This window comes from Ranitomeya imitator, chromosome 5, assembly GCF_032444005.1.
Source record: "Ranitomeya imitator isolate aRanImi1 chromosome 5, aRanImi1.pri, whole genome shotgun sequence".
In the NCBI taxonomy this organism is placed as follows: domain Eukaryota; kingdom Metazoa; phylum Chordata; class Amphibia; order Anura; family Dendrobatidae; genus Ranitomeya; species Ranitomeya imitator.
Window position 1 is genome coordinate 626,701,518 of NC_091286.1, and position 23,124 is coordinate 626,724,641.

The window sequence follows — 23,124 nt, forward strand, 5'->3', positions numbered from 1 at the left end:
CAAATGGTGGGGAACAACCTGAATAATAGGTCAGTCGTATCAAAAAAAAAAAAAAAAAAAAGGCTCGTCTAGGGTAATTTGATCATGGCTGGGAGGCCATCTGCACCTGCAGATCTCAAGACCAAGACTGAGCAAATCTAAAGCTATGTGTACACAGATGCGGGAATTTTAGCCGAAACTCTCCCAATATTCCTCAAAAACAGTTTCTGCTCAATTTCTGCCCCAACCCCCAGGGAAAACATGACACGGGAACAGTGGCATCCGGGCAGTCAGACTCCAACCCATTCTGTGTATAGGTGAGAAATGTTGGCGGGGTAACCCCTTTAAGAAGGGTTAGCATTCCCTTTAAGTATTGTCCCAGTATGTATGGGAGGACATGCAATATTGATGATTAGTATTGTCAAACTGGCTGTGAACACATCTTATTTGACGCTCCGTTCACTATTCAGATATTTCCATGAAGAACCACCGAGGAACGGCACAATGATCCAGAATTAATATATTGAGGTGAATGCAGACATTTACCAAAATAGACATTTGATAAGAAATGACAGCCAACAGATGCATTTTTTTTGCAATTTTATAATAAAGTCTTTAAAAGGCATGTTATATTCTACTCCTGAGGGCAGAATCGGGAAGAAAGCTCCGTTATTGAGGGTTCATGGCTTACCTGTCTGTTAAGAAGGCACAGATGAGGTTCTTGGCATGTTTAGAAATTTCCACATCATCTGGAAAATTTAAGGAATTCTTGTGATCCATAATTTTGCTATAGGTGCCGACCAAAGAATCCGCATAAAACGGCGTGTCCCCTTAAAATGAGAAAAACAAAAAACGGGCAAAACCGTATGATTTTTGAAAACCTAAAATTAATTTAAATAAATAAATCTACTTTAAAGCCAATTTCCCATCACAACCAAAAGATTAACACTAATGACAAGAGGTTAGCCTTATCTGGAAAGAATAATTAGAGATGGGCAAACCCGAACAGTAAAGTTCGGCGTCCGTACCGAACACCTACTGTTCGTGCACGGACACCGAACACGGAGTTCACCAGGAAGTCCGTTTTGGAGTTCAGATCCACGAACACCGGGAGTTTGTCATGCTGTCATGTGTTATACCGCGCGGCAAAGACTGCTTCTGATTGGCGGTAAAATCATCACTGCTGGTCAGACAGCCGCAGTTCCTACAGTGTTAAATGACAGCGTGAGTGCGCAGCTGTGATTGGAGGTATAAAGTTTACCTCAGATCATTGGTGTTGGCTTATGGGACTACTGCTCCCATCAGCAGACGCCTGATGCCACTAATAACAGTGAAAGCAGGAGCGGCTGATGGGAGTATTCATCAGCCGACTCCTGTGCTGTAAATAAATAATTAAAAAAAAAACGTCATGGGTTCCCTGTATTTTTGATAACCAGCCAGGCAAAACTCAATGCATAATTCTACTGAATCCCTTGTCTTCTGCATTTAAACAAAAATAAAAAAATAAAAAAATATCCCTCACATCCATTGTTCATGTCTAGGGATAAACAGTTTTTAACCTGGACTGTGCCAAGATGCGACCATCCAGGTTGAGAACCATTGTTGAATGAGCTGCTCGCAGCATCAGTGACTAGCGGTGACTTCATCGAGGTTACTGCCAGTCACTGAAGCTGCATTCCCAGCTGGGCCCCTGAACTATAGTGACCTCGGTAAGACACCTGCTAGCACAGTGAGATAAAGTTCACTGTGGTGAATTTGAATGGTGGCGAACTCACCTCTGCACCATAAGGTCACCGCAGTTCAGCCGGGCTGAGAACGCAGCCTCAGTGACCTGCGGTAACCTCGATGACGTCACCACTAGTGGTTTTCAGCTTGGATGGTCGCATCTTGGCACCGTCAGGTTCAAAATGGTTTATTCACCAGACATGGATTACGGCGTGGGATAGAACGCCGAACAGGTGAGGGATATGGTTGCTTTTTATTTTTTTCTTACAGAAGAGGAGGGCTTTGGTGGAATAGGCGTTAGGTGAATAGAAGTATGTTTGTTATTTTTAAATAAAAAAGTGTGCTTTCCTTTATTTCAAATAAAAGACTTTATTGTGGCTGTGTCATTATTTACCATATAACTATGATAGGTGTCTTATAGACGCCTCTCCATTAGTAATCCGTGGGCTTGATGTCACCGGACAATGCAAAGGTGACATCAACCTCACAAATATGAACGCCACTTGCCAACGCTACAGGGCAAGTGGGAAGAGCCAGGTACAGTGACAGAATTGGCGCATCTAATGGATGTACCTTTTCTGGGTGGCTGCAGGCTGCTATTTTTAGGCTGGGGGGCCAATATCAATGGCCCCTTACCAGCCTGAGAATACCAGCCCCCAGCTGTCTGCTTTAACTCTTTAACTTGGCTGGTTGTCAAAAATGAAGGGGGGACCCCACATCGTTGTTTTTTTTTTTGTTTTGTTTTTTTTTTAAAGCATTTATTTAAATAAATAAAAAATACAGCATGGGGACCCCTCTATTCTTGATAACCAACATTGCTAAAGCGGACAGCTGAGGGTTGCAGCCCCAAGCTGTGAGTTTTGCCTGGCTGGTTAATAAAAATTACAGGGAAAAGCTGTTTTTTTTTTTTTTTGTTTGTTTTTTTAGTATTTATTCACAACACAGGTGCCGGCTGATGAATTCTCCCTTCCTGCTCTCACTGTTGTTATTAGCAGCAACAGGGGTCGGTCGATGGGAGCAGTAGTCCCATCAGCTGACACCAGTGACCAGAGGTAAACTTTATAGGGCCGCACGGTGGCTCAGTGGATAGCACTGCAGCCTTGCAGCGCTGGAGTCCTGGGTTCTAATCCTACCTTGGACAACACCTGCAAGGAGTTTGTATGTTCTCCCCGCGTTTGCGTGGGTTTCCTCCGGGTTCTCCGGTTTCCTCCCACATTCCAAAGACATACTGATAGGGAATTTAGATTGTGAGCCCTATCGGGGACAGTGATGATATTGTGTGCAAAACTGTAAAGCGCTGCTGAATATGTTAGCGCTATATAAAAATAAAGATTATTATTATTATACCTCTGATCACAGCTGCATGCTCGTGCTGTCTTTTGACAGTGTGGGAACTGCAGCGATCTGACAGGAGGTGATGATCAGAAGTGGTGTTTGCCATGCTGTTATGCACATGACAGCGTGGCAAACACTGGACATTCTTAAAAGATGTAGCAGAACTCTCCTTTCACTCGATCACTAGGGGTCACAGCTCTGCAAAACTTACCATGTGCAGGAATTGTGCTTTTTAAGAGACCCACTTTTACATATTTTTTGTGGGGAGCTTTGTAAAAGTCTGGGAGGGAGACAATACATTAAATGGTAATGGGCTCTATGCAATGCTTAATTCCTCCAGTGGTGGCACTGCAGGGAAACTGAACACTTACTGTGAGGTTTCTCCTGCCGATCAATGGTGATCATAGCGAGGAGACCCTTTGGGATCTGCATGTCATTGAAAACCTTCTTTTTAAAGTGGTTCTTTGGAGCCACAACATGGTCGGCACGCTCCCTCCTGATGTGAAAGTGAACGGTGCTACCCCTTTTTAAGGAGTAGGGATTTGTCCTCATCCCTTTATGATGTTGATATCAAAGCCCCATCTAGCTGGATGAACAGGTAAATCATAACTAGTGGGGTAATCTTACTTAAGGTGTAATATTTGGTCTTCATATACCGCTTTATATTACTTTATTACGGACCTTGCTTTATACAGCGCCCGGGGTCAGGTGAGGGGTTACACATAGCCCGGGGCTGGCTGTAGTAATATAAAGCACATCATATATATACTCTCCTTTAATGGCAAAGAAAGAGTCCTATGTCCTGTGCATATTTTTAATTCCGGACTATTAGGTATTGTGGATTACAGGATGGTCGGAATACTCTGCTTAACATTTACTCAAAAGCCCAGGAAAAAAAAGTCTAATATGATGGAATTATTTTACTATCAATTTTTAAAAGTCCCATATTAGGTTCTTTGTCTTGTTCTGTTTTGGGAAACTTCCAAAATTTACATTTTGGTGCCAGAAATAAGTGCAGGACTAAAAAAAAAAAAAAATAAATAAAATTCTACGTTATCAGATGGTCCCCAATAAAACTCAAAGAACTATTTAAAAAATATATATTTTAATAATTTCAGTGCATTATAATGATAGTGGAAGAAATTTTGCAAACAGCGCAAAATAAAGAGGCCTACTTTGTGTATACACTTACTATTCAAACCAATATGTTTCCGTGGTAACAGACTACAAACAAACCCCCCATGTAGTCAGGCCGTAGGCATACTCATTCTACACGTCTCCATTTTTTATAACATACATTCAGCAGGTTAGCAAAAAGTAGTGGATGGGGTTGGAAGTATGGCCGTGGGATCAGACTACACACACAGTTTGTTTGTTGTCTGTTACCATGGAAACACATAGGTTTGAATAGGAGCTGCAAATGGGAGATTTTCAAATTAAGACTAATTGCAAAATTTGCTTTATCTATCTATCTGCTGGGAACGGGCTACATTAATTTAAGTGGCAGACTTATAGGATGGCTTCACTTACCGACCAGCATCTCAAAGAGGAAGACTCCGACCGACCACCAGTCGCACTCCCGTCCGTAGTAGCCATCTCCGCCCTGAGACTTCAGCACCTCCGGCGAGATGTAATCTGGGGTTCCCACGGCGGTGTCGCAGCGCACCATACCTGTCTAGGACATCAAGAGAACAAATCGCTAAGTTTTCTGGAAACTATTTTTAACGTAACTTTTGGCTTTTACTAAAACTTTGCTGCTAGATAAAGAAAGAAAAAAAATTACAGTAAGTTCCGCATCTTTCCTTTGCCCTCATTAATCCATAGTTGTCCCCAGGACTCAGCAAAAGTCATCTATTTTAAAGGATTTTCGGGTGAAAGTTAAATACTTAAAGGGAAAATAATTTTAGTAAGCATCTCTAGAACAAAAATTATTTTTTCTTTATTTTTTAGGAACTTCTCTGGGGGCAGCCATGTTTCGGACTCACACTTCCTACCTGCGTTATCTCTGTAGCCAGTGCAGAGCAGAGAGCGACAGAGGAGCTGCGTACAAGACCTTATCTGGTTTATAGTGGTAATACCACGCCTTATAAAAACAGCCGTTATTAGAGAGGAACTACAATTTATAGTTATTTTTCTTTTCTTTTTTTTATAACTTTTGTTCAGCATGGAAAGTTATAAAACTTTGCAAAACACTTTATTAGGGGATTTTTTTTTTTAAAAAGGAAAATGAAAAAAAAAAAGTGAATGGAAGGGACGTCCAAACCCCGGCTATTTCCCCAGTCTATTTCCTGTCTTTAGCTGCCTTGCTATCATTAGGAGTACAGATGATGGCAGTGATGGCTCAGCCCGTTTCTCCTCCTCAGTGTCTGCAGCAGATTATCCCCACAGATAGGGCCTATTCAGACATCCATTTCTTGTGTACGAGGGCTCTCCGAGTTTGGAACAGATAGCACTTGTAGTGAAGGGGGTCATTTCATAAGTCCGCAATTTCTGCAAAATCACAGAGACATGTCCGATTCTGATCCAAGTGTCAGATCAATATCAGCAATGCAAGTCTATGGGTCAGAGAAAAAAAAAAAAACACGGACAAAACTTGGATATCAGACGAGTGCGGTCTGATTTTCATGGACTCAGTCAGTGTGTGAACGGGCCCTAAATTAGACATAGGTGCTGGGCTGCCCTTAACAGGAGTTCGGAAGCCACTTACATGCTATATACACACTGCTCAAAAAAAATAAATAAAGGGAACACAAACAACACAACACAACTCCTTGTCAATCACACTTCTGTGCAGTTGTGAAGCAACATCAATTGTGAATCAGTTCCTCCTGTTGTTGTTCAAATGGAACAGACAACAGGTAGAAATAATAGGCAATTAGCAAGACAGCCCCTATAAAGGAGTAGTTCTGCACGGGGTGACCACAGACCATTTCTCTGTTCCCATCCTTTTTTGGCTGTTGTTTTGGTCACTTTTCCATTATCCCATTGCTCTCACCCCTGGAGGTACTGTACAGTAGCATGAGACGGACTCTACAACCCACAGAAGTTGCTCAGGCAGTGGCGCTCATCCAGGATGGCACATCAATGCGAGCTATGGTAACAAGGGTAGATGTGTCTGTCAGCACAGTGTCCAGAGCATGGAGCAGATACCATGGGACGTGGAGGGGGCCGTAGGAGGGCAACAACCCAACAGCAGAACCGCTAACTCCTCCTTTGTGCAAGGAGGAACAGGAGGAGCAGTGCCAGAGCCCTGCAAAACGACCTCCAGCAGGCCACTAACAATCATGTGTCTGCTCAAACTGTTAGAAACAGACTCCATGAGGGTGGTAAGAGGGGTCCGATGTCCACAAGTGGGTGATATGCTTACAGCCCAACACCGTGCAGGGTGATTGGCATTTGCCAGAGAACAACAAGATTGACAGATTCAACATTCGCTCCCTTATGCTCTTCACAGATGAGAGCACGTTCACTACGAGAACATGTGTTTCATCTTTCCATGCCGAATACAATTATTTAAAAAAAAAAAGACAAAAGGTTAGTTACTTTAAGGCCACATTCAAGCGTTCAGTATTTTACCTCAGTATTTGTAAAGCAAAACCAGGAATGGAACAATCAGAGGAAAAGTATGCACCACTTCTGCATTTATCACCTGGTTTTGGCTTACAAATACTGAGGTAAAATACTGACCAAATACTGAATGTGTGGACGTGGCCATAAAAGGGAACCGGTCAAGTCACCCCAAGCCTCCCAGACACCAATGCACTTTAGTATTCTATTCCTGCACTCCAAAAATGTACTTGATGCCCCAGACGTACGTTTCAATAGGCACTAGTGATGAGCGAGTATACTCGTTGCATGGGTGATCTCTGAGTATTTGTTGGTGTTTGGAGATTTAGTTTTCATTGCCTCAGTTGAATGATTTACAGCCTGAGTACATGTGGGGGTTGCCTGATTGCTAGGGAATCCCCACATGCAACCCAAGCAACGAATATACTCGCTCATCACTAATGGGCACCTATATCAGACACCCATATGCATCGTGCTCGAACACAAAAACATATAACATGCATACTAGAATATATACACACACACACACACACACACACACACACACACATATATATATATACATATATATACATATATATCTATAATATAACGCTGGGAGCGTCACTCTGTCCGAAGCCTTTATAGACTGCGCCGGCGCAGTCTGGGCCTCACAGAGTGACGCTCCCGTGAGATCGCGGTATGCGTTCACACTGAACGCACACCGTGATCTCCAACAGAGAAGCAGGGACCGCCAGGAGGGTGAGTATCGGCCATATTCACCTGTCCTCCGTTCCACCGCTGAGCGCCACCATCTTCCCCGTCTTCGGCCTGTGACCTTCAGTTCAGAGGGCGCGATGATGCGCTTAATGCGCGCCGGCGCCGCCCTCTGACTGAACAGTCACAGCCAGGAGACCGGGAAGATGGCGGCGTGCAGCGCTGGAATGGGACAGACAGGTTAGTATAGTAAGTGCTGGGGGGCCTGAGCTGGCGGCGATACCGGCACCTGACCCCCACAGTGCGCCGGTGTCCCCGCCTGCTCAGGCCCCCGGATGGGTGCAGCACATGACAGGATGGGGACGAAAGCATCACCAAACCAGGGATTCAAGCTTCAGGAGGCTAATTTGCATATTCCAGGTGCCTTCTGGGAGAAGCGAAGTCTCCCTAAGCTAGAAGATCGTTGGGTACAGCCGGGACCAGCTGCTTCGAAAGCATCACCAAACCAGGGATTCAAGCTTCAGGAGGCTAATTTGCATATTCCAGGTGCCTTCTGGGAGAAGCGAAGTCTCCCTAAGCTAGAAGATCGTTGGGTACAGCCGGGACCAGCTGCTTCGAAAGCATCACCAAACCAGGGATTCAAGCTTCAGGAGGCTAATTTGCATATTCCAGGTGCCTTCTGGGAGAAGCGAAGTCTCCCTAAGCTAGAAGATCGTTGGGTACAGCCGGGACCAGCTGCTTCGAAAGCATCACCAAACCAGGGATTCAAGCTTCAGGAGGCTAATTTGCATATTCCAGGTGCCTTCTGGGAGAAGCGAAGTCTCCCTAAGCTAGAAGATCGTTGGGTACAGCCGGGACCAGCTGCTTCGAAAGCATCACCAAACCAGGGATTCAAGCTTCAGGAGGCTAATTTGCATATTCCAGGTGCCTTCTGGGAGAAGCGAAGTCTCCCTAAGCTAGAAGATCGTTGGGTACAGCCGGGACCAGCTGCTTCGAAAGCATCACCAAACCAGGGATTCAAGCTTCAGGAGGCTAATTTGCATATTCCAGGTGCCTTCTGGGAGAAGCGAAGTCTCCCTAAGCTAGAAGATCGTTGGGTACAGCCGGGACCAGCTGCTTCGAAAGCATCACCAAACCAGGGATTCAAGCTTCAGGAGGCTAATTTGCATATTCCAGGTGCCTTCTGGGAGAAGCGAAGTCTCCCTAAGCTAGAAGATCGTTGGGTACAGCCGGGACCAGCTGCTTCGAAAGCATCACCAAACCAGGGATTCAAGCTTCAGGAGGCTAATTTGCATATTCCAGGTGCCTTCTGGGAGAAGCGAAGTCTCCCTAAGCTAGAAGATCGTTGGGTACAGCCGGGACCAGCTGCTTCGAAAGCATCACCAAACCAGGGATTCAAGCTTCAGGAGGCTAATTTGCATATTCCAGGTGCCTTCTGGGAGAAGCGAAGTCTCCCTAAGCTAGAAGATCGTTGGGTACAGCCGGGACCAGCTGCTTCGAAAGCATCACCAAACCAGGGATTCAAGCTTCAGGAGGCTAATTTGCATATTCCAGGTGCCTTCTGGGAGAAGCGAAGTCTCCCTAAGCTAGAAGATCGTTGGGTACAGCCGGGACCAGCTGCTTCGAAAGCATCACCAAACCAGGGATTCAAGCTTCAGGAGGCTAATTTGCATATTCCAGGTGCCTTCTGGGAGAAGCGAAGTCTCCCTAAGCTAGAAGATCGTTGGGTACAGCCGGGACCAGCTGCTTCGAAAGCATCACCAAACCAGGGATTCAAGCTTCAGGAGGCTAATTTGCATATTCCAGGTGCCTTCTGGGAGAAGCGAAGTCTCCCTAAGCTAGAAGATCGTTGGGTACAGCCGGGACCAGCTGCTTCGAAAGCATCACCAAACCAGGGATTCAAGCTTCAGGAGGCTAATTTGCATATTCCAGGTGCCTTCTGGGAGAAGCGAAGTCTCCCTAAGCTAGAAGATCGTTGGGTACAGCCGGGACCAGCTGCTTCGAAAGCATCACCAAACCAGGGATTCAAGCTTCAGGAGGCTAATTTGCATATTCCAGGTGCCTTCTGGGAGAAGCGAAGTCTCCCTAAGCTAGAAGATCGTTGGGTACAGCTGGGACCAGCTGCTTCGAAAGCATCACCAAGCAAAAGAATTTTTGCCTGTAGGACATTATTGCAAGAGAGCTTGGCTGAGTAGATTACACAAGAAGGAAAACACACAGCAAGTCAGCAGGATCTAGGAGCAACATGGCAGATGTGACAACCTACATGGTGAGCTGCAGCATGTGCTACATGTTCACAGATCGACCAGAAGAAGAATCCAATTTCACCTGTCAGAAGTGTAGACTAGTGGCCCTTTTAGAAGAAAAGGTGCGGGGTCTGGAAGAAAGAATAGCAACTTTGAAACTCATCAAAGAGAATGAAGACTTTCTAGACAGAACAGAAGCATCTCTACTGGTCACAGAAGGTGCAAAAAGTGTCAGAGAACCTCCAAAAGCAGATGAGTGGAAGCATGTGACCAAAAGAAGCAAGAAGACCATGGAGAAATCACCAACCACACAACTGAAGAACCGATATCAAATCTTTGTAGAGGATGAAGATGGCACACCTAACAATGAAGCAATACCAGCAAGCAAAAAAGAAAAGGGCACACAGCAACAAGTGACAGCAAAAAGTACAGCCAAGAAGCAACGAAGAGTGGTGGTGGTGGGAGACTCACTACTGAGAGGCACCGAAGCAGCCATCTGCAGACCGGACATAACTGCAAGAGAAGTATGCTGCCTTCCAGGTGCGATGATCAAGGATGTGACCGATAGGATACCAAAGCTCTTCAGCTCCAAGGACGTCCACCCATTTCTTCTGATACATGTTGGCACCAATGACACGGCAAGGAAGGACCTACCGACAATCTGCAAGGACTTTGAAGAGTTGGGGAAGAAAGTAAAGGAACTGGATGCACAGGTAGTTTTTTCTTCTATCCTTCCAGTAGACGGGCATGGCACCAGGAGATGGAACAGGATCCTTGATGCAAACAACTGGCTAAGACGATGGTGCAGACAACAAGGATTTGGATTCCTGGACCACGGTGTGAATTACTGGTATGATGGACTCCTCGCCAGAGACGGACTACACCTCAACAAACCTGGGAAACACACATTCGCCAGAAGACTCGCTACACTCATCAGGAGGGCGTTAAACTAGAAGAAGAGGGGACGGGAAGAAAAACATTAGACTCGAACAAAGACAACCCAGGAAAACATACTCAGAAGGGAGGTAAGAACATTTCTAAAACAATCCACAGTGAGGAGATTGGAACAAAACAAAATCCTCTAAACTGCATGCTCGCAAACGCCAGAAGCCTGACAAACAAGATGGAAGAACTAGAAGCAGAAATATCTACAGGTAACTTTGACATAGTGGGAATAACCGAGACATGGTTAGATGAAAGCTATGACTGGGCAGTTAACTTACAGGGTTACAGTCTGTTTAGAAAGGATCGTAAAAATCGGAGAGGAGGAGGGGTTTGTCTCTATGTAAAGTCTTGTCTAAAGTCCACTTTAAGGGAGGATATTAGCGAAGGGAATGAGGATGTCGAGTCCATATGGGTCGAAATTCATGGAGGGAAAAATGGTAACAAAATTCTCATTGGGGTCTGTTACAAACCCCCAAATATAACAGAAACCATGGAAAGTCTACTTCTAAAGCAGATAGATGAAGCTGCAACCCATAATGAGGTCCTGGTTATGGGGGACTTTAACTACCCGGATATTAACTGGGAAACAGAAACCTGTGAAACCCATAAAGGCAACAGGTTTCTGCTAATAACCAAGAAAAATTATCTTTCACAATTGGTGCAGAATCCAACCAGAGGAGCAGCACTTTTAGACCTAATACTATCTAATAGACCTGACAGAATAACAAATCTGCAGGTGGTTGGGCATTTAGGAAATAGCGACCACAATATTGTGCAGTTTCACCTGTCTTTCACTAGGGGGACTTGTCAGGGAGTCACAAAAACATTGAACTTTAGGAAGGCAAAGTTTGAACAGCTTAGAGATGCCCTTAATCTGGTAGACTGGGACAATATCCTCAGAAATGAGAATACAGATAATAAATGGGAAATGTTTAAGAACATCCTAAATAGGCAGTGTAAGCGGTTTATACCTTGTGGGAATAAAAGGACTAGAAATAGGAAAAACCCAATGTGGCTAAACAAAGAAGTAAGACAGGCAATTAACAGTAAAAAGAAAGCATTTGCACTACTAAAGCAGGATGGCACCATTGAAGCTCTAAAAAACTATAGGGAGAAAAATACTTTATCTAAAAAACTAATTAAAGCTGCCAAAAAGGAAACAGAGAAGCACATTGCTAAGGAGAGTAAAACTAATCCCAAACTGTTCTTCAACTATATCAATAGTAAAAGAATAAAAACTGAAAATGTAGGCCCCTTAAAAAATAGTGAGGAAAGAATGGTTGTAGATGACGAGGAAAAAGCTAACATATTAAACACCTTCTTCTCCACGGTATTCACGGTGGAAAATGAAATGCTAGGTGAAATCCCAAGAAACAATGAAAACCCTATATTAAGGGTCACCAATCTAACCCAAGAAGAGGTGCGAAACCGGCTAAATAAGATTAAAATAGATAAATCTCCGGGTCCGGATGGCATACACCCACGAGTACTAAGAGAACTAAGTAATGTAATAGATAAACCATTATTTCTTATTTTTAGTGACTCTATAGCAACAGGGTCTGTTCCGCAGGACTGGCGCATAGCAAATGTGGTGCCAATATTCAAAAAGGGCTCTAAAAGTGAACCTGGAAATTATAGGCCAGTAAGTCTAACCTCTATTGTTGGTAAAATATTTGAAGGGTTTCTGAGGGATGTTATTCTGGATTATCTCAATGAGAATAACTGTTTAACTCCATATCAGCATGGGTTTATGAGAAATCGCTCCTGTCAAACCAATCTAATCAGTTTTTATGAAGAGGTAAGCTATAGACTGGACCACGGTGAGTCATTGGACGTGGTATATCTCGATTTTTCCAAAGCGTTTGATACCGTGCCGCACAAGAGGTTGGTACACAAAATGAGAATGCTTGGTCTGGGGGAAAATGTGTGTAAATGGGTTAGTAACTGGCTTAGTGATAGAAAGCAGAGGGTGGTTATAAATGGTATAGTCTCTAACTGGGTCGAAGTGACCAGTGGGGTACCGCAGGGGTCAGTATTGGGACCTGTTCTCTTCAACATATTCATTAATGATCTGGTAGAAGGTTTACACAGTAAAATATCGATATTTGCAGATGATACAAAACTATGTAAAGCAGTTAATATAAGAGAAGATAGTATTCTGCTACAGATGGATCTGGATAAGTTGGAAACTTGGGCTGAAAGGTGGCAGATGAGGTTTAACAATGATAAATGTAAGGTTATACACATGGGAAGACGGAATCAATATCACCATTACACACTGAACGGGAAACCACTGGGTAAATCTGACAGGGAGAAGGACTTGGGGATCCTAGTTAATGATAAACTTACCTGGAGCAGCCAGTGCCAGGCAGCAGCTGCCAAGGCAAACAGGATCATGGGGTGCATTAAAAGAGGTCTGGATACACATGATGAGAGCATTATACTGCCTCTGTACAAATCCCTAGTTAGACCGCACATGGAGTACTGTGTCCAGTTTTGGGCACCGGTGCTCAGGAAGGATATAATGGAACTAGAGAGAGTACAAAGGAGGGCAACAAAATTAATAAAGGGGATGGGAGAACTACAATACCCAGATAGATTAGCGAAATTAGGATTATTTAGTCTAGAAAAAAGACGACTGAGGGGCGATCTAATAACCATGTATAAGTATATAAGGGGACAATACAAATATCTCGCTGAGGATCTGTTTATACCAAGGAAGGTGACGGGCACAAGGGGGCATTCTTTGCGTCTGGAGGAGAGAAGGTTTTTCCACCAACATAGAAGAGGATTCTTTACTGTTAGGGCAGTGAGAATCTGGAATTGCTTGCCTGAGGAGGTGGTGATGGCGAACTCAGTCGAGGGGTTCAAGAGAGGCCTGGATGTCTTCCTGGAGCAGAACAATATTGTATCATACAATTATTAGGTTCTGTAGAAGGACGTAGATCTGGGGATTTATTATGATGGAATATAGGCTGAACTGGATGGACAAATGTCTTTTTTCGGCCTTACTAACTATGTTACTATGTTACTATGTAAGATGGGGACGCAGGATGGGAGCAGCACATGACAGGATGGGGACGCAGGATGGGTGCAGCACATGGCAGGATGGGGACGCAGGATGGGTGCAGCACATGGCAGGATGGGGACGCAGGATGGGGACGCAGGATGGGTGCAGCACATACCAGGATGGGGACGCAGGATGGGTGCAGCACATGACAGGATGGGGACGCAGGATGGGTGCAGCACATGACAGGATGGGGACGCAGGATGGGTGCAGCACATGACAGGATGGGGACGCAGGATGGGTGCAGCACATACCAGGATGGGGACGCATGATGGGTGCAGCACATGACAGGATGGGGACGCAGGATGGGTGCAGCACATACCAGGATGGGGACGCAGGATGGGTGCAGCACATGACAGGATGGGGACGCAGGATGGGTGCAGCACATACCAGGATGGGGACGCAGGATGGGTGCAGCACATACCAGGATGGGGACGCAGGATGGGTGCAGCACATGACAGGATGGGGACGAAGGATGGGTGCAGCACATACCAGGATGGGGACGCAGGATGGGAGCAGCACATGACAGGATGGGGACGCAGGATGGGTGCAGCACATGACAGGATGGGGACGCAGGATGGGTGCAGCACATGACAGGATGGGGACGCAGGATGGGTACAGCACATACCAGGATGGGGACGCAGGATGGGTGCAGCACATGACAGGATGGGGACGCAGGATGGGTGCAGCACATACCAGGATGGGGACGCAGGATGGGTGCAGCACATGACAGGATGGGGGCACAGGATGGGTGCAGCACATGACAGGATGGGGACGCAGGATGGGTGCAGCACATGACAGGATGGGGACGCAGGATGGGTGCAGCACATGACAGGATGAGGACGCAGGATGGGTGCAGCACATGACAGGATGGGGATGCAGGATGGGTGCAGCACATACCAGGATGGGGACGCAGAATGGGTGCAGCACATGAGAGGATGGGGACGCAGGATGGGTGCAGCACATGACCAGATGGGGGCGCAGGATGGGTGCAGCACATGACAGGATGGGGGCGCAGGATGGGTGCAGCACATGACAGGATGGGGACACAGGATGGGTGCAGCACATGACAGGATGGGGATGCAGGATGGGGACGCAAGATGGGTGCAACACATGACAGGATGGGGACGCAGGATGGGGACGCAAGATGGGTGCAGCACATGACAGGATGGGGATGCAGGATGGGGACGCAAGATGGGTGCAACACGACAGGATGGGGACGCAGGATGGGTGCAGCACATGACAGGATGGGGATGCAGGATGGGGACGCAGGATGGGTGCAGCACATGACAGGATGGGGACGCAGGATGGGTGCAGCACATGACAGGATGGGGACGCAGGATGGGTGCAGCACATGACAGGATGGGGATGCAGGATGGGGACGCAGGATGGGTGCAGCACATGACAGGATGGGGACGCAGGATGGGTGCAGCACATGACAGGATGGGGACGCAGGATGGGTGCAGCACATGACAGGATGGGGATGCAGGATGGGGACGCAGGATGGGTGCAGCACATGACAGGATGGGGACGCAGGATGGGTGCAGCACATGACAGGATGGGGACGCAGAATGGGTGCAGCACATGACAAGATGGGGGCGCAGGATGGGTGCAGCACATGACAGGATGGGGGCGCAGGATGGGTGCAGCACATGACAGGATGGGGACACAGGATGGGTGCAGCACATGACAGGATGGGGATGCAAGATGGGGACGCAGGATGGGTGCAGCACATACCAGGATGGGGACGCAGGATGGGTGCAGCACATGACAGGATGGGGACGCAGGATGGGTGCAGCACATACCAGGATGGGGACGCAGGATGGGTGCAGCACATGACAGGATGGGGGCGCAGGATGGGTGCAGCACATGACAGGATGGGGGCGCAGGATGGGGACGCAGGATGGGGACGCATGATGGGTGCAGCACATGACAGGATGGGGACGCAGGATGGGTGCAGCACATGACAGGATGGGGACGCAGGATGGGTGCAGCACATGACAGGATAGGGGCGCAGGATGGGTGCAGCACATGACAAGATGGGGACGCAGGATGGGTGCAGCACATGACAGGATGGGGACGCAGGATGGGTGCAGCACATGACAGGATGGGGACGCAGGATGGGTGCAGCACATACCAGGATGGGGACGCAGGATGGGTGCAGCACATGACAGGATGGGGGCGCAGGATGGGTGCAGTACATGACAGGATGGAGACGCAGGATGGGGGCAGCACATGACAGGATGGGGACACAGGATGGAGCAGCACATGACAGGATGGGGACGCAGGATGGGTGCAGCACATGACAGGATGGGGACGCAGGATGGGTGCAGCACATGACAGGATGGGGACGCAGGATGGAGCAGCACATACCAGGATGGAGACCATATACCAATATAAATGCTCGCTACCCGGGCGCAGAACGGGTTCAATAGCTAGTATATATATATACACACACATATACAGATAACAGTCATTATATATATCACAAAAGATCACAAGAACACAGACAAAAGGGATGGGAGAACACCTGGATTAGGGTGACACCCTGCAATTTCAATGTCGAACACAAGACGCCAGTATATAATCCCAAATGCAAGCAGATATACGGTATATATTTACCTGTGGTCAAGAGACCCTATGTAGTAATTAAGTAAAGCCAAGGGATATTAGGCTATAATCCACTCAAACATATTTGAGGTCTCAAATTAAGACTCCCAGGAAGGCTGCCAACTAGAGATAAGGGAATAAACCCGGTCCAGGGGTGAGGTGGGCTTCTGTGGCTCCTGCACTGGAACCCTCTAGGACTAGTCCAGGGGGCTTTTCTTCATTCAGATTAGTCCTGCATCAAATACTATAATCACACCCCTGGCTGGTCATGGGCTGGTCAACCAGGACTCTACATTATTATTCCTCCTTGGGCATGTGCCGTTTTCTGATGAGGCAGGAGAGATTACCATCTGGCTTTACTGTGCATCCTATAGGAGGCATAATGAAGCAGAGTCCTCTCGACCAGCCCATGGGGGGGCACACTGATCACGCATAGGAGGGAGTGATTAGCGTATCAAATGCAGGTCTAGTCTCTCTGAAAGAAAACCCCGGTGGACTAGTCCCACCCAAAGAGACCTGACAGGCTCCCTTTAAATTCTCTACTCCATGATGAGCATGTCAGAGTCTACACAGCAAAGCTGACAAGATCGTTGCAGAAAGTACGAAGCATCAGGCTATGTGTCTGTTCTATTCCTGGGGTTGTTAAATGTCTGTGTGATTTGCCCAAACGTCTATTCATTTAGGTAAGATGATCCATCTTATATTGCCTTATATTATGTAATAGCTTAGGTTATAATACATGTTTAACCTTTTCAGCGATTGACTGAATATGCCTCTTTACATACCATTGATCCACATACAGTACAGTAAGACACCTTACTAGTGTGGGGCATGTGGTTAACATTTTTCATAATGGTTTATATCTATAAGGCACATATTACCTTTTTACTTAATGATGTATTATAACAGTGTTTGCGAGTGGCTGGAGAGGTACAGTAATGAGAATCTACAGGCAGCAGAGAAGCATGGTGGAGGATCACTGCAGGTTTGCTGCTGCACTTCAGGTAATGAAGTTGGAGATTTGCTCAGGAGTAATCGTGTCCACAAGGCTGAGAAATAAAGGGAGATACTTATCGTATTTTTCCGACCATAAGACGCACTTTTTTTCCTCCAAATTTGGGAGGAAAGTGTGGGTGCGTCTTATGGTACGGATGTAGCATGTGGGGAGGGGGGCAGCAGTGAGTGGGATCGCACTGTTATGCCACTTCAGGATGTCCCCACTGCCCGGAATCAGTGCGCTGCCCGGAATCAGTGCTGGGGAAACCATGTGGTCCCGATGATTAAGTGCAGTGAATATTCATTAGCGGCTCCCCGCCCACCTATGAGCTCAGCAGTGAGCCAGGAGCAGCAAATGAATACTGCACTTAAACAGGGACACACATGGCTTCCCCAGCGCTGGGGAGGTCTGTGTGTCCGGGGGAGAGGAGGCAGCAGCAGCAGGGGCCAGAGGAGATCACTACATACATGCCTGGGCTGGACGCCAAGTGCTGTGCACAAACAGGACCTGTTTGATGTCAGGAGTGAGTGGGCTGGAGCATCACATGGCAGCTCAGAGCCCTCCCTCAACTTGACATCATCACAGGTCCTTCAGGCTCTCCACTAGGATCTGCAGCTTCCTCATAACCTGTGCTGTGGAAAGGAGACAAGAGGGAAGGCTCTGTGTGCAGTCATGGGATGCATTTACCTCACCACAGTGTGGCTGGCTGCCACATTTAAGAGGTTAGTCTTTACAAAACACAATAAAGCACTCTGCCACTCCTTTAGTGAACTATAACTCCCAGCATGTCATAGGATCTGTAGGACTTGCTGGGAGTTATAGTTCTCCCATGGGATTTTAAAGCAGCACTCCAGTGTTATTTTGCAGTGCTGGAGTGGTGCTTTCAATATAAGCCCTGTGCCCCCATTCTTATACTCACCCTCCAGCATCTTCATATAGTACTGTACAGACACCACACTGGTCCCGCAGCTTCTAACATGATAACATACTATCATATATAATAACAACACATATAATAGTATGATATTTATGTTATTAAATATTTTACCACATTTTTTGCTTCAAATATTTTTTTTCCCTATTTTCCACCTCTAAAACCTGGGTGCGCCTTATAGTCCGGTGCGTCTTATAGTCGGAAAAATACGGTATTTATCATGCACTACCATGATGGAGGAGTCTGATTGGCTCTAAATTTATTCAGCAGAAAGACAACGACCCCAAACATCCAGCCAATATCATTAAGAAATATCTTCAATGTAAAAATGAACCAGGAGTCCTGGAAGTGATGACATGGGGCCCAGAGAGCCCTGATCTCAACATCAAGTTATTCTTGAGAGTCTGGATGCCTTACTTGAAAAAAATAATATTGTATGTTATTGGTACTAGATTCTGTGATGGGACATTGATCCAGGAAACTGGTCTCATTGCCGTATGTAGAGTCGGGAATCAACATGGACTTGTGTCTTCTCTCAAACTTAAAACTATCATTACACGAAGGGACAAAGGCTATGAGCAAGCAACATACAGAAGATCTGTGGTTGGCTCTCCAAGATGTTTGGAACAACCTCCCTACAGAGTTCTTTCGAAACCTGTATGCGTGTATCTAGAACAATTGACGAAGGCGAAAGGTGGTGGTAACACCAAATGTTGATTATTTAGACTTTTCTTTTGGTCATTCACTTTTCATTTTCTTAATTGATAAAGTAAACAATTAACACTTCTATTTTTTTTAAGCATTCTAAGATTTTACCATTTTTTCCCGTATCTGCCAAAATCCTGGTTCTGAAAACTCCAAAGAATTGTTAGGAGAAGAGAAGGTCGACCGCGCAATTTCTTTAAAACAGCCAGCACAAGGGAAATGCGAGGTAACAAGGCGCAGAGTCAAATAAAGGGGCGACCACGCATTAAAAGGCCAGGCAGAGCTCATCATAGCTGGAGCCATTCTATGTTTGTGGCTCACCAAGCATGGATTTCAGTGTAGCCTTCATCTAGCGTGTACAGGCTACACAAATATACCAACAAAATATAAGAAAATAAATATTATTATTTTTTTTTTTTTTAAATCCCTTGTTATTGTTTTGGAACAGGATGAGAATTTCCATTATGTGTAAGACCATGAGCAAGCGGAGACAGGAAGGCCTGAACGGTGACCACCGGAAAGGTGACCACCGGAAACGCTGCAAGTTTAGTCAGCGGTGACTCATCTTCCAATTTTGGCTTCCTAATAATACACAGTCTTGGCCTCTTATCTCACAATTATGCCCTTATCTGCCCCTTTAAATGTCTAGTGGAAGCAGCATATAGAGGACAGAAACTTCTCTGCTTCTCAGATACCAGTGAGCATTCGCTTTCTTCCATAAGGTCTGCATAAATATATTAAAAGCGATTCCTCACCCCAAAGTATTTTTTGTAAAATATGATTAGTATGGCAAAGGGTCAGAAGTAAAAGTTTATTTTGAGGGCTTCCAGGCCCTTTATCTGCCCAGATCAGTGACACCATTGTTTTGCTGAAGACAGAGCCTGTAGTTGATATGCATTGCCTACCTTGCTGTTCAGCTAATAGCAGGAAAGACACAGAGCGCATATGGGAACTAACTGCACAATTTCACTGGTTGTATAAATTTAAGGAGGACCTGTCGCCATGTCAGAAGTGGCCAGTTTTTGCTCTTATTTTATTCTCACCGGTCCCCTCTCTATTCTGTTTTTGGTTGCTCAAAAATCTGCCACTCGGTTGCAGAGATACAGGCCTTTTTATTTAGCGCCGATTATATTTAGTCTTCATAAAGGGGAGTGGCTAACAGGATTCTCTAGAGGCGTGTCTTCAGGCTGCTCTGCATAACCGAGCCCCTTCGATAAAATCTAAAAATTAGTACTAAATATAAAAAAAAGCCCATATCTCTGGAACTGTACAACGGATAGTAAAAAAACAAAAAACTGTATACTCAGGGGAACAGCGGGAATAAAACAAGAGCAAAAACTAACCCCTTTTGACCTGCTGGCAGATTTATTTTAGTATTTCTAAAATTAAAAATGATATAAAGTTTGCGGTTTTTAAATACAAAATATTTCATTTTTACTAGTTTCGTTCAATATAATGATAGAAAATGGATTGTGCGTGCTGAACACATCCTCGCTCTCATTTCCCCAGTTCTGTAGTAGAACATTCCCGGGGCATGACCATAGAACATTCCCAGGGCATGACCATATATGCAGCGAGCTACAATCTGCACAACCACAAGTATCCGGACAGACTGTTCTGTAACACTTCAGTCGTTTCTGCTTGTAATAAAAAGTCATCCCTGTCTGTCATCTGCGCGCGTCCCCACGGCTCCGCTGTGCTATAAACTCAGCGTGGGACACTACATTGTTGGGTTTGAGGCCCCATTTTTCTTAGGGATCTCTCAATAGTAGAAAGATCCATCAGTCATTTCAAGGGGAAAAAAAAAGTCGGATAGTTGCGAAATTCGGTTCATACAGATTTAGGGTTTTCATTTTCAACAGATATCCTTTTAAAGGACTAAAAAAAATATAGTCTAACAAATTTCTAACAGGGTAAAAGCAAGTACCAGACATTAATCTGCCTGCACAGAAAAAAAAAAAAAATAAATACGGTACATTTTAATATATATATATTATATAATATACACTATATACATATGTGTGTGTGTGTGTGTGCGGTGCATGTATATGTACCGTATGTAGTTTTGCATGTGTATAAAATATATATACAGTCATGGCCAAAAGTATTAACACCCCTGCAATTCTGTCAGATAATACTCATTTTCTTCCTGAAAATGATTGCAATCACAAATTCTTTGGTATTATTATCCTCATTTAATTTGTCTTAAATGAAAAAACACAAAAAGAATTGTCCTAAAGCCAAATTGGATATAATTCCACACCAAACATAAAAAAGGGGGTGGACAAAAGTATTGGCACCGTTTGAAAAATCATGTGATGCTTCTCTAATTTGTGTAATTAACAGCACCTGTAACTTACCTGTGGCACCTAACAGGTGTTGGCAATAACTAAATCACGCTTGCAGCCAGTTGACATGGATTAAAGTTGACTCAACCTCTGTCCTGTGTCCTTGTGTGTACCACATTGAGCATGGAGAAAAGAAAGAAGACCAAAGAACTGTCTGAGAACTTGAGAAACCAAATTGTGAGGAAGCATGAGCAATCTCAAGGCTACAAGTCCATCTCCAAAGACCTGAATGTTCCTGTGTCTACCGTGCGCAGTGTCATCAAGAAGTTTAAAACCCATGGCACTGTGGCTAACCTCCCTAGATGTGGACGGAAAAGAAAAATTGACAAGAGTTTTCAACGCAAGATTGTGCGGATGTTGGATAAAGAACTTCGACTAACATCCCAACAAGATCAAACTGCCCTGCAGTCCGAGGGTACAACAGTGTCAACCCGTACTATTCGTCGGCGTCTGAATAAAAAGGGGCTGTATGGTAGGAGACCCAGGAAGACCCCACTTCTTACCCCAAGATATAAAAAAGCCAGGCTGGAGTTTGCCAAAACTTACCTGAAAAAGCCTAAACCGTTTTGGAAGAATGTTCTCTGGTCAGATGAGACAAAAGTAGAGCTTTTTGGGCAAAGGCATCAACAGAGTTTACAGGAGAAAAAAAGAGGCATTCAAAGAAAAGAACACTGTCCCTACAGTCAAACATGGTGGAGCTTCCCTGATGTTTTGGGGTTGCTTTACTGCCTCTGGCACTGGACTACTTGACCGTGTGCATGGCATTATTAAGTCTGAAGACTACCAACAAATATTGCAGCATAATGTAGGGCCCAGTGTGAGAAAGCTGGGTCTCCCTCAGAGGTCATGGGTCTTCCAGCAGGACAATGACCCAAAACACACTTCAAAAAGCACTAGAAAATGGTTTGAGAGAAAGCACTGGAGGCTTCTAAGGTGGCCAGCAATGAGTCCAGACCTGAATCCCATAGAACACCTGTGGAGAGATCTAAAAATGGCAGTTTGGAGAAGGCACCCTTCAAATATCAGGGACCTGGAGCAGTTTGCCAAAGAAGAATGGTCTAAAATTCCAGCAGAGCATTGTAAGAAACTCATTGATGGTTACCGGAAGCGGTTGGTCGCAGTTATTTTGGCTAAAGGTTGTGCAACCAAGTATTAGGCTGAGGGTGCCAATACTTTTGTCTGGCCCATTTTTGGAGTTTTGTGTGAAATGATCAATGTTTTGCTTTTTGCTTCATTCTCTTTTGTGTTTTTTCATTTAAGACAAATTAAATGAAGATAATAATACCAAATAATTTGTGATTGCAATCATTTTTAGGAAGAAACTGAGTATTATTTGACAGAATTGCAGGGGGTGTCAGTACTTTTGGCCATGACTGTGTGTATATATATATATATATATATATATATATATATATATATATATATATATATATATATTTACACACACACACACGTACATATACATACACACATATGCAAAACTGCATGCATATACATACACACGCAAAAATATTTTTTTTTATTATTTATTTGATGTTTTTTTGAGTTGTGAAAACCACAATGTGTAGGAGGATCTAAATCACAAGTAACCACTGGTGTTCCCTGGACCCCTTTAAACTTTCATTAGGGTTTGCAGTTTTCAACCAAAAGTGTCGTAAAAGAAAATAAAAAACAGCTGTATGTAATTAATATAGGCGCTTACAGCAGGCTAGGTTTGGTGCAGCAGAAAAGTTGCAGAGAGTAGTTTGTTACGGCCTCATTCCTTAAACAAACAAGGTACTTTTGTGGGTTTTTTTGTTTTATCAGTAGTACACATGAAAATAAGCAATTTTGCAAAACAACTTTTCAGAGCAATCTTCTTCTTTCTCCTCCTGGACTGATCTTTCACTCTTAATTCATAGGTAAAATCTGTATTTCATGAAGTCAGCATTTCCCATTGCTGGGATAGGAGATGACAGTTGGTGCTTCTA

General features: G+C 45.0%; 1 protein-coding gene across 2 annotated transcripts in view; it reads right to left on the reverse strand.

Moving 5' to 3' along the window:
- ROCK2 (Rho associated coiled-coil containing protein kinase 2) overlaps positions 1 to 23,124 on the reverse strand; it is a 174,345-nt gene that overhangs the window by 48,940 nt on the left and 102,281 nt on the right. For both annotated transcript variants that reach the window (XM_069728101.1, XM_069728102.1), the window contains exons 6-7: positions 4,570 to 4,714; positions 671 to 809 (exon numbers count right to left, since the gene is read on the reverse strand). In XM_069728101.1, the coding sequence (XP_069584202.1) occupies positions 671 to 809; positions 4,570 to 4,714 (284 nt within the window). The remainder of the gene's footprint in view (positions 1 to 670; positions 810 to 4,569; positions 4,715 to 23,124) is intronic.